General features: G+C 37.4%; 2 protein-coding genes across 3 annotated transcripts; one reads left to right on the top strand and one right to left on the bottom strand.

Annotated features, from left to right (window-relative positions):
- The first annotated feature begins 439 nt into the window (after positions 1 to 439).
- On the top strand, positions 440 to 6,677 carry LOC120252944 (SWI/SNF complex subunit SWI3C). The gene is made up of 9 exons (XM_039261151.1): positions 440 to 563; positions 644 to 1,171; positions 1,281 to 1,849; positions 3,947 to 4,310; positions 4,440 to 4,513; positions 4,820 to 4,908; positions 5,202 to 5,263; positions 5,337 to 5,509; positions 5,952 to 6,677. Exons 1-9 carry the CDS (start codon positions 530 to 532, stop codon positions 6,420 to 6,422), a joined length of 2,364 nt encoding a protein of 787 aa, XP_039117085.1. The 5' UTR covers positions 440 to 529; the 3' UTR covers positions 6,423 to 6,677.
- A 1,766-nt stretch (positions 6,678 to 8,443) lies between these two features.
- On the bottom strand, positions 8,444 to 12,230 carry LOC120252968 (probable L-ascorbate peroxidase 6, chloroplastic/mitochondrial). 2 transcript variants are annotated; one of them, XM_039261187.1, is made up of 11 exons: positions 11,841 to 12,230; positions 11,219 to 11,339; positions 11,047 to 11,147; positions 10,836 to 10,923; positions 10,190 to 10,257; positions 10,016 to 10,102; positions 9,600 to 9,674; positions 9,431 to 9,508; positions 9,211 to 9,315; positions 9,044 to 9,127; positions 8,444 to 8,750 (listed from the first exon to the last, which is right to left on the bottom strand). In XM_039261187.1, exons 1-11 carry the CDS (start codon positions 12,177 to 12,179, stop codon positions 8,598 to 8,600), a joined length of 1,299 nt encoding a protein of 432 aa, XP_039117121.1. In that variant the 5' UTR covers positions 12,180 to 12,230; the 3' UTR covers positions 8,444 to 8,597. The 2 variants fall into 2 exon arrangements, with proteins under 2 accessions (XP_039117121.1, XP_039117122.1); XM_039261188.1 differs by having other exon boundaries at positions 8,616 to 8,922.
- Between the last annotated feature and the right edge of the window lie 222 nt (positions 12,231 to 12,452).

The raw sequence follows: 12,452 nt of genomic DNA, 5'->3' as shown, positions 1-12,452 counted from the left end.
TAAAATTTCGTATATAGAAAAAATGTAAAGAAATCATTACACATATTTTTTATTAAAAATTAAAAGAAATCCGAATTATCGACTTTCAACATTAGAGTTTAGTATCTATCGTGATTTAATAGTAATGTTAGAACCTTAAGAAGTTTTTGTAGATTTTGAATTTAAATTTTTTTTATAATTATTTTATAAAACAATATATATATATATATATATGTGCGTGTGCGTATGTATGTATATACATACGTGAGAGGTACAAGTTTTATGAGTATAAACTATATATATATATATATTAAATTAAAACAGCCAAAAAAGGAAAGCAGGTTATCCTATCCCGCAGGATCACCATAAGAATCAAAATACCACACGTGCGAGACAACGGTGATCCGCGTTCTATCTTACCTCCCGGGATCCAGTCACCACCCCCACCCCCACCCCACCATTTTTGGCCTCGTGCCTGAGCTCCCCTTCGCGAGCCCTCATCACGCCCCTCTCCTTCTCTTCTCCCCCAACCCCAACCACTCTCCCCACCATGGCCCCCGCTTCTCCTTCACTCCCATCCTCAGGTACTCCTTCTCTCTTCCCCTCCCTCTTTCTAGGGTTTCCATTCCTCTAATTTCTCCTTTTTCTCCTCCAATCTCCCCAGATTTACGCTCCAAATGGAAGAAGCGCAAGCGTGAGAGCCTACTCAAGCGCCACAAGCCCCAGGACGACGACGAAGACGAAGAAGATGATGATGAAGACCCTGCCGTCGCCCCCGCCGCTGATGACGAGGAAAACGATGATGACCCTGCTGCCAATCACAATCATGATCCTGTGCTTGACCTCCGTGAGTCTGAGATCCTCTCTGATGGCGGTGGTGTCCGGATCTCCGACTTCCCCCTTGCTGTTCGCCGTCTTGTCAACCGCCCTCACCCTTCTGTCCTTGCCCTCGCTGCTGCCGATCGTGCTTGTCAGTCTTCTCGCCCTTGGACTCGTCCGGTTCTTGAGAACATCTCGCATGGCCAGCTCCAGACTCTGTCTGCTGTCCTCCCTGATAATCCCTCGCTTTACCCTCCCTCTGATGTTGAGAAACCCTCGGCTTATGTTTGCACCCCTCCTCCTCTCATGGAGGGCAAGGGCGTTGCCAAGCAGCTTCCCGATGGCCGACACCTTCTGGTTCCCATGCATGGCAGTCTGTTTCTCTATCTTGTCTCTGATTCTTCTTCTAATTTTTTTTTTTTAATATATGATTAAAAATTGAATTTTGAGTTTAATCTACTGATGAAATCTTGGAAATGCAGACTGGTTCTCTTTGAATACTGTTCACCGGTTGGAGAGGCAGGTAGTGCCACATTACTTTTCAGGCAAATCCAATGATCACACTCCGGAGAAGTACATTGCGCTTCGGAATAAAATTGTGTTGAAGTATGCTGAAGTTCCCGGGAAAAGGTTATCTTTTGCTGATTGCCAAGGCCTTGTTTCTAATGGCAATGCTAGTGAGATGTATGATCTTAGTAGGATTGTGAGGTTTCTTGATCATTGGGGGATTATTAATTACTTGACGGCCTCGTCCGTGCACAGGGGACTTAGATTAGCTGGTTCCCTCCTCAGGGAGGATACCAGCGGGGAGCTTCTCGTGCAAACTGCGCCATTGAAATCCATTGACAGTTTGATTTTGTTTGATAGACCTAAGGCTAGTCTTAGAGCTGAGGATGTGGCTGTGGCTTCTTCTTCCTCATCATCTTCATTGTTGAGTTTGGATTCTGAGGCTTGTGATTTGGATGGTAGAATAAGAGAGAGGCTCTCTGAATTTTCTTGCAGTTACTGTTCTCGGCCTTTGCCTAGTTTGCATTATCAGTCACAAAAGGAGGTCAGTCTTGCTATAATATTTCTTCTGTTCCTTTTTATTCCTATAACCATAGGATATGCTACTGCATGCTTCTTCCGTAAGCTTACCGAGAGAACTTTTCGTGACGATGTGCATGCTGTGGTAAGAGTAAAACGAGGAAGTTAAATGCTGTATGCTAACAAAGAACTTTTTGTGGGACTTCTCTCCTTAAATAACTCATACTTTTCATGATATTTATGGTGTACATTACCCTTCGCAGGTACATTGACATGACTTTAAATGCGAAGCTCTATGTCGTTATTGTAGTGAACATTGGGAACATACTTCATTGATTTTCTTTTGCCACGTGTATATGCTCTGCTGTCAAAGTCCCGCTTTTAGCGACTTGTGCAAGGAACTTAAAATAATTTTGGCTACCTTTATCATTGCCTTGGGGCATTCCCACCTAAGTTTTCCTCAGAACACAATAGTAGGACGAATAACTTTATATTTCTTTTGAGTTTAAAATGAAATAGGTAGTGTTCGCTAGAATACGTTTGGGTTTGTGTTTGGATTAAGGATCAGTAACTGTTATTCTAATACTTATAAAGTTATCTTTTGAGCAATACCACGGCACAATATGGGTGTCCAAGTATCATAAGAGTATTCAGCACTTGAACATATACGTGTCTATGTATGGACATGTGAATTATGTTCATCTTAGATAAATGGATACCACTCTAGTAGAACAAGTTATTTGCAGAGAAATAGGAATAGGAGATGAAATTTAAATTATATTAAAATTTAATTTTTAGAATAATAAAAATCACTATTGATAAGATATAAAAAAAATAAGAATCAATTCATAAAGATAAGAAAATATATAAAAATATTATAGAGTTCAACTTCAAATTAGAAAAATAAAAGATAAAGATAAGATAATTAAAACATATAGATGATTGAGAGTGAAAATCAAAATAAAAAGCAAAATAAAGATGGAAAGGAGATTAGAACCAAACCCTTAAAATGGGGTAAAATCACCCAAAAGAGGAAAATGAGATTTAAGAAAGTGTTCTTGATGTTTTTTATCTTGAAAAGAAGATACATGTTCCTCGTTTATCTTTCTTCAAGATATTCAAGAAGAAGATATGTGTTATATGCATATTTCAGCATATTTCACCTCATCTAGGGAGGTGTTAATGTGCATCTTATCTCAGCTAGAGAGAAGATATACATGTTGTATGCGAATCTTATCTCAGCTAGAGAGAAGATATCTTACCTATTGAGAGAATATATTGTATGCCCATCTTATCTCATCTAGGGAGAGGACACGTGTTAAATACGTGTTGTATGCTTATTTTTACGTCATATGCGCATCTTATCTCATCTAGGGAGAGAACACGTGTTAGATACGTGTTAGATACGTGTTGTATGCTTATTTTTACCTCATCCAGAGAAGAAAGAAGATAGATATGTGTTGTATGCTAATTTTATCTCATCCTGAAGGAAAATACGTGTCAGATGCAAATCTTACCTTATCCAAAGAGAGATACGTGTTGTCCCCAAATTATGATGTTGTCCTCCATACGCATACATTGTGTCTAGGTGGCATCATATCGGATGTCACAGATTTATTATTGTATTTATTGACTAGACCTTAGTAGTTATGTTGATTCAATTTTTAATATAAAAAAATGAAGCACTTTTAGTGTTTGTTCTTGAAATATCAAATTCAAGGAACCTCTTGCTTCTTCTTCCTCCTGTTCATTGTAATCTGTGAAAGAAAGGTACAAATTTATGTATGCTTCTTTATTGTGTAACTTGATAGAACTCTTGCAATAGTCAGTAAGGTCTGAATGGCTGCTGGACATTTTCAGGATTTAACTTTGAAATAAACCAAAATTGTCTTATTTTATTTTATATTTATTTTTTGCTTGATACGTTTAATGGAATTAGAAGCAGAGGACCAAGTAGAATGCCTCTTTGTCGGCCTTTATAAGAGATGTTGATTTGCTCAACCCTGTGTAGGAGGCAAGAAAAATGCATGTTCCTGTGAAAAATTGCTCTAAACATACATGGTTGTCGATTTTGCGTTGTGCTGTTGTATACCTATGTTTTTAATTTTATTTATGTTTACAGGCAGATGTAATCCTGTGCTCAGATTGCTTCCATGATGCAAAATTTATTACTGGCCACTCAAGTATTGATTTTCTGAGAATGGATTCTAAGAAGGATTCAGCTGATCCAGATGGAGATAATTGGACAGATCAGGAAACTTTCCTCCTGCTTGAGGGATTGGAAAAATACAAAGATAACTGGAATGAAATAGCAGAGCATGTGGGAACCAAATCAAAAGCACAATGCATTCTCCATTTTATCCGTCTCCCAATGGAGGATGGTTTGCTAGAAAATATCGAAATTCCACATGTGGCTGATACATCACTTGTCTCAAATGGACATAATAATGCATTTTCCTATGCAAATTCTAATGGTGATGTTGTAGGTATGCCCTGTGTTTCTGTGTATGTTGACTTGCTTTGTTTGTTTTGTGGGTGTTACATTAAGAAGTTTTGTATTTCTTGATGCTTAACTACCTGCTCATCTTTTCTGTTTTATTTGTGTGGATCATCAGGACTTCATACTCAAGATTTGATTTCTGCAAATCAGCTTCCATTTGCCAATTCTGCTAATCCGGTTATGTCCCTGGTAAGTATTATGAATGATTTGCAGTTAGAAATGACAGGGGAAATTGATATTTCATTTAGATTTCTTGGTTATAAAATTAAGAATCTGGCCATAATTTTATCATTTGGTCACGTTACAGAATTTGTAGTTTTACATGAATTGAGCAAGGATTGCTTTTGATGCATAATTACCTATTTATGCTGATTTTTTTAGATGCTGGCAGTATCAATTTTTAAATTTATTGATGGTCTGGCGTTCATTTGTATCATATTGGAACATCTTATCTACTAATGAGATGCCACGTATGAAATTTGTCATGATTTACAGGTTGCCTTTTTGGCCTCGGCAATTGGGCCGAGGGTTGCTGCAAGTTGTGCTAGTGCGTCATTAGCAGTCTTAACCAAAGATGATTCTAGGTCAGTGATCTCCTAATATGGTAGAATGTTCATCTGGTTATGACTGAACTATGTATCATTGTACCACAAGCAGATTCTGTTGCTTCAGATCTATGCTGTATTGCATAAGTTAATGGAAACTTTCTTTCTTCTATAGTTTTACCATACATATGCCTCAGTACTAAATTTTACTCTCATATGTGTTTTGTTTCAATTTACATTCTGCTTGTTCTGTTCATTGATGTTAGTGACTTAAGATGTCATATCTTGAGCTTTAAAATAGAGATGTCATATAATGTTTTACACACTTGAAGGTCGGGTCATGAGGGTATGCATAACTCACAAGGAACGCAAGCAAACTTGGGTTATCAAAAGGGTAAATCCCCAGTTCTTTTGATGTTCTTGTAAAACTTGACTTGTTTTTGAGGTAACCTGATGATTATTTTCAGATGAGGATCGAGTTCCAAATGTCAAAATGGAGGCTGCTTCTCCTTTGGCTCCTGAACATGTAAAATTTGCAGCTATGTGTGGTCTTTCTGCAGCAGCAATGAAGGCAAAGCTTTTCGCAGACCAAGAAGAGCGTGAAATTCAAAGATTGGCTGCCACCATTATTACTCATCAGGTACCAATTCTTGTGGTATCACATGGATTGCTCAATTTCTCATGGTAATTCATGTTTTGATATAATGGAAATCTAAGTTTAGATTCGAAATGGCTACAGCATTATTCTAAGATACTTCGGCCTACCTCTTTGTTTGGGAAGCAATCTGAGATAAACTCAATGTGCAATGAAAATGAGTACAAATATAGGGATGCTTGTTTTGATTATGGTCTCTATTGGGAGCTAAAACAACAGTGCATTGTGGTTTATGAGTTTGTTTGGATCTGATGTAATGTAGTTTCCTCTGATTTGGTTTCACCATATGCACTGTCTTCTGCTAAATCAACTTGTTTATATTTCAGCTCCAAATTTCTGTTTCTTCAAATGTAATTTTTTTGTGTCCAGTGCTAAACATCAAAATCAGGCATCATGTGACTGAAATATTCCGACTTTCTGATTGCAGTTAAAGAGATTGGAACTGAAGCTGAAACAGTTTGCGGATGTGGAGACCTTACTTTTGAAGGAGTGTGAGCAGGTGGAGAGGACTCGGCAGAGATTCTCTGCTGAGCGTGTTCGGATGATGTCAAACCGGTTTGGACAAGCTGGAACTAACCTACCGGCAGCGTCTGCGGGGTTAGCACAATCAGCCGGTGTAAGCGCAAACATCAGGCACCCTACAATGCCAACATCAGTAGGTCAGCCTAACATCTCAGCACCGTACGCCAGCAATCCGGCAATGCAGCCAAACATCCCTATGATGCAACGCCAGCCAATGTTCGGGTTTGGACCGCGCTTACCACTCTCAGCCATCCATCCTTCCTCATCCGCTTCATCCCAAAACGTGATGCTGAATTCTGGTATGCCAAACGCTTCTAACCCTAATCACCACCCATTATTGAGATCGACATCAGGAAATACTTCAAATATAGGTTGAGAGAAAAACAGAAAAAAAAAATAGTTGGGTTCTGGTTGCAATTCCGAATCTATGTTCTTAGTGATTTCTATTAGTTTTATTTGTGCCATTTTGCAGTGTTAGCGTACAACATATGCACAAATATATATATATTTTTTTGCTTTAAATGAAGAAAAGCTCAGGAAGAAGTAGCTTTGTTGTAGGATGACCAAGAAAGCGTCAACCTCCAAGTCTGCTAATGAATACAATTATTCATCTCATATCTAATTTGTCGAATTCTTCTGTTTGTGCTAATTTGTATAGTTCTGCGGTGAAAAATGAGATATTTGGTTGGTGATGTTGATAATTTGGTCTGTGATCTTCAGTGCTATATGCGCAAGCATAGCTTTTACTCATTCTGGTTTATGACTTGCTATTTTCTATTTATAATATAATAGAATCAATTTGGCGGATTGGGACGCTGTGCTATCCATGCTACCCCGCTCCAGATATTCTTGGTTTTTTGTTTTTTTTTTGTGTTAGTGCTTGGCTTGTGCTTGTGATTATTAAGCATAGAAACTCTATTTATAATTGTTCTTGTGATTATGTTTGGCAGGCCCACTAGAGAAGTTTCAGTGATATTGATAACTTTTGTTGAATTGAACCTTTTAAGTAAAAATTTGTCTTGGAATTTTAATTGGTACATTATATAAAGAAGCTTATTTTAATTTAATTCAAGTTAATATTATGCGTTGTATTCATCTAAATGGAATAATTAAAATAAATGTTTTATTAATAAATAATACTAATTCAAGGGATGGTTAATGGTTATTATCTTTGTTAATGTTCATTAATGATTAACTTCACTAAATAATGTTTTTTTTAGAACATACGTTATTTTTATTTTTATGTTCTATTTTCAGAAAATTAACATACTTTTATATATATCATATAAAAGGCCGTTCTGATGAAATTTTACTAGTGAGATTGGGTTGGTATTGCTGGAAAAGAGAACAGTTAAAATAGAGTTTAGGTGTTCATTTGTTGCCAGGTGTTCACTGGGGAAGATAAACACTTCCGATGAATAAAAGCATTGTTTAGAAGCCGATGCACACTACCAAAGCATTTGCTTCGGTAACTCAGGTTTAATAAGACTTAGTTATTGTCCAACCAACCACAACCACCACCACTGTAAATATTTATATAAAGTTTTTATCAACTGAATTAGTCCAACCAGTAAAAGCTTAGATCATTTAAATCATTTTGAGTTTAAATTCTTATGTAGTAAAAAAAAACACCCATTGAAAATGGCATACCATTTAACAGAACTCTCGGCATTTTTGGTTCAAGAAGTGAGATCTAATATTAGATTAAAATAATAAAGTTTTTTTTTTTTTGGGAGGTGTTTTTGCATTTTAAATTGAATTAAAATCACTGATAAAATTCAAAGTTTTGATTACTGTTAAAAATAAACAATTTATTTTTATTTTAAAAGCTAAAATAAACAAGAACCCAAACCTATTACATTCGCAACCTACCATAATAAGGTTCTCTTTCAGTATAACCTGAGAATAGAACAAATCTTGCTTGTCTCCCTCCAGGTCTAGTTGCACATGCAAATATATAACATTTTACAGACAAACAATACGGCACCGAATGGGAGATGCTCATATTGAGTGTGTACATAATCAAATTATGCATCATTCTTATCTTTTCCTTTCAAACAATTCATCAATCACAAAAGAAATATGCTTTGTTTCCATATTTCTCAGATTTCTGAACGCACATTATCGTTTAGACGCATGGCAACACATTCTAAATTACATAATTCAAATATATCCTTATTATTGATTAATATTTATCTAATAAAAATCGAATGACAATCCAAGTATTTAGCAACGCTATAGCTAATCCGTTAGCAGTTCCGCATTGCCAGTGAAGTGTCAATTGTCAATAAGACGGATCTAGACCGGTGAGACACAAGAAGGCCTTCAATAGACTTAACCTATAGATAGCAGTGAGTATAAAATGACTAAATCTTGGTTAGCAGCATTATCAACTAGTTGATGTAAAACTGAACTTTTAGCATGCCTGAAGACATGGACTATGTACTATTGAACTTTAATATTTCATCACATTACCAAAAATGGCAGGCGTTATGGCGGACAAACACTGGTAACAAACTATAGAAACACAACTGAACAATGCCGATAGTTTTCAGTTTCCAAGCAGAGATGTCAAAATTGCTAGAACAGCGATTAGGATCATGATATTGAGGAAGTAATTGGATTTAAGAGGCTTATCTGGACTGCCCCCAAGACCTTCATATTCCGCCCTGATCTTCTGCTTCATCGCATCTGAAAGCTCTCTCTGCAATTCAAATACAAAATGCAACTTTATTTATTTCTTTACTCTATAACCTCCTACAGACTTGCACATTTTTAGTGGTCACACTCTTGGTAAAGCTTCATCTGTGTTATTAAAAGACGCAGCACAACAAACACGCAGCACAACAAAACAAGGTTTGTTGCATATTTTAAGCCTGCAATCATGAAAGTAGCACACATAAATTTTTTAAAGCAGAATTGGTCAAGCATGCCCAGGCACAAGCATTCATTCTCTCACAGCTGTATAAGTGAAAAATATGTACCCTAATTGCATACCTTCTTTTCACCAGAAGAATACTTCGCTGCTATAAATGGCTCTGGTGCAGGGGCACTCTTGGAGTCATCGTCTATATCAATACCCTGCTCAACATTGCTCAAATTAAATTCTACTTTATGGAAGCTGAATATCACATCCTTGTCTTAAACATGATACAATTGTTCACCTCTGGAGGGTCAAATTTGGCACCCAGATTGCTCAGTTTAGCATGAGACTCGGCATAATCCTTGAAAAATGTTTCCTGGTCTTCTGCATATTTTTCAGCATAGAACTGCAGATGTTTTGGATCAAATCTATCATCTAAAGGCATCTTCGATAATTCCATAGAACCATTACAGACTACCTACTGCAGATTGGTGGAACGGAAACAATGTCCATTTATTTACCTTAAAGGATGGATCATCAAATAAAACAGCATCAGTAGGCAAAACTAAGAGATCTTCATCCTTGCGCTCTTTGATTTCCTGAGCAGATAAGGATGTTAGGATTTTCAGTGAATGCATATATTCCAAAGTCACAACACATGCAAGATGAGAAGAAGACAAGATACATTACTTTGAAGTAGCTGTTATCAAATTTCAGCCATTGCACTGTCCATGACTGACCTCCAGGTGCTCCAGGTCCGTCTTTCTGTCAGAAAACAGATCAATTAAACAGCTTAGATATAATTTTTAGGCTGACAAGAAACTATGCAGATTCAAAGAATATGCTGAAGATCAGCAGCTGATCTTTAAACTCCGATTGAACAAGATCAGAGAAGTGATCAAGAAAACTAGCATTCCTCAACCATCAGCTACAATAACATAGCACATTGGGCAATCTTAACATGTGCACAAACAAGTTTTTTCCTTGGATGATCTTGATATGGTGCAACATTATCTTTAAATTTTGAGACAATCAATTAACACACGAAGAGGAGCAATTAGAGACTATCCAATGTCGACATTAAATTATAAAGAAGGAAATCTTACTGTGTACTTTGTCTCTGGTTTGCCCCAACCACTGCGTTCTGGTCTAGACCTTCCTAGTGTGTGCGCACCTGATAATGCCACTATTTCCTACATGAGATTATAATATAAAGTTAGCAAGCCAGTTCCCGCTGTGCTAACACAGATAAGGTGAATATTTGCATGATAAGTATAAACCTTGTCATCAAGGCCCATTCTGTAGAATACATCCCGTAAATGAGCACCGGGTGAAGAAGGTCCGGCATCTTAACATGAAAAGAAAAAAGTTACTCACATGATAGTGTTGGTAAGCATCCAATAAAATTGGGGATTTCATTGGATTAAAATGGAACAGTCCTATCTGAACACAAAAAGTTGGGGATTTCATATCAGGGATGCTGCTTAACATTATCCAAGGGAAAAAAAACTTATATTTAAAATAAGGTGATATATTCAGAGCACAATCGTAACCAGCTATAATTTCATAGTAAGCTTTTCATGAACCTTTACAAAGAAAAATGTACCACCAAATCCAAAGTAAAAGAAGTGTCCAAAAGAAAATCAGAAAAAATAAACTTTGTATTGGTTGCAAAGACTTAGAAAGTACTAAACAAATTGCACAACATCATCAGATTGATGAAGAAACTTGTTGCAGAAGTTGTCCAAGACAAAATCCATACAGGTTCAGCCAAACAAATTATATATCAAATTAATCGGTGTATTGGAAAGAGAAGAAAATGCATCCTGCTTGGCAGGCAGACCTAAAGATTTGGCATTTTAGAATTTAATCTACACAAGTTGGAAACTTTTCTCCCCTTTAAATTAAGTAGTGGAAGTTACTTACCAGGAAGCTTCCCTTCTGGTGGACACTGCTCCGGTCCAGAAACATCTACTCTTCCATACTTCATGGGAATTTTGGGGCCACCAGCATCCTGTGAGATAGTGAGTGCAAAGAGTTCAATTCATCATATTGAAGATGCACTCAAATCAGCCCACATCATGGGGGAAAAAATACTATTTTCAAACATAAAAATAATAAAAATGAAAAAGCAAACCTCGATGGCTGTAGCACTGGCTAATTGGAATAGATCTGCATATGTAATTCCTGAATACTTGTCTTTGATAGGCTGAATAAGCTTCAAAGCATTCACCAGACCTGCCATACAATGTTAACAAGATACTCTACTTGCTTTCTCAATCAACAAATAATACATGACAAAGTAATACCAGCATTTGCTGCATGCTTTAGTTCAATCTCAAACCGCAAGCTCCCATTAGCTCCACCCCTCTGTGGCCACTCTTCAATGTTCTTATCATAAGTACCAGCATCGTGCCAACCCAGGCGAACCTACCATAGCACAACAAATACTACATTACTTTTAATTTTAAGTTTAACAAAAGTACATCATTCACTACTCACTAGTGCGCTATCAATGCACAAACCGTCAGTTTACAAGAGCAACAATTAGCCATGCATGGCTATACACCAATCCAGAGGGGGAAAAAAGAGAAATTCAACAGCTGAAAAATCAAATTATTCATTCCGAATTGAATCAAAGTTAATAAATTTTAAAATAAATCATCAATCCATGGTGAGTTCTAGCAATTTCAATAAGTGAAAGAACATTCACATATTCTATTTCCTTAATATAAAGATCATGCGCTTCCATAAAAATCAATCTCACAATCAAAGAATCACTCAATATTAAAATTAATAATCAGAATAATATTAACACCAATCAATGCAAACCATTAATAATCTAACAAAACAGAACCAATCAAAGCAACCTCACATCAATCAAAACAAAATTCACATATCCCAAAAAGAACAACAAGGGTTTAGGTTTACCAAAATCGGATGGCAAAAGGTGGATCGAAGCAGCTCCTTGATATCCTCTCTAGCGCTCCTCAGCTGCGCCGCATCCGAAGCCGCCGTCGCCGCCGAGGTGGCAGCACTTGAAGCGCGGATTGCACACCGATCCAAAGTTCTCATCTGAAGAGATCGCTGCTGCGCTGATCGGAGTGGAGAATGGACAATAACAAGGGATCGAAACACCGTCAATCGATGAGAAGACGAAAGGCGAAGACTCGATCGGGTCACCGCCAGCCGAGAAGAACAAGGAAGCGCGGCGCCGGCGCCGATGCAAGCCATGGACGGAGCTGAGAGGCGGGCGGCGGCGGCGGCCATGGGTTCGAGAAGAGAGACGATGAAGAGGGATTGGTTCTTGGTGGCGGTGATTAGTGGAGGGTTTGGTGGTGGACCTAATCGCGGGGTTTTTTGACGTGTAAGATGATGACACGTGTTACTTTGAGATTAGTGGGGTTGGTGATGACGCCGCCAAAGGACCACCATTTTGATTGAGTCCATGCACATCTTGGTGACCTTAATAGAGAAATTTTTATAATTAAAAATTTTGGAAATTAATTTAAAGTTTGTTATCTAATAAACGTTTGATTCAAG

This window comes from Dioscorea cayenensis, chromosome 25, assembly GCF_009730915.1.
Source record: "Dioscorea cayenensis subsp. rotundata cultivar TDr96_F1 chromosome 25, TDr96_F1_v2_PseudoChromosome.rev07_lg8_w22 25.fasta, whole genome shotgun sequence".
Classification (NCBI taxonomy): Eukaryota; Viridiplantae; Streptophyta; class Magnoliopsida; order Dioscoreales; family Dioscoreaceae; genus Dioscorea; species Dioscorea cayenensis.
This window is presented reverse-complemented; position numbering and strand designations above follow the sequence as displayed.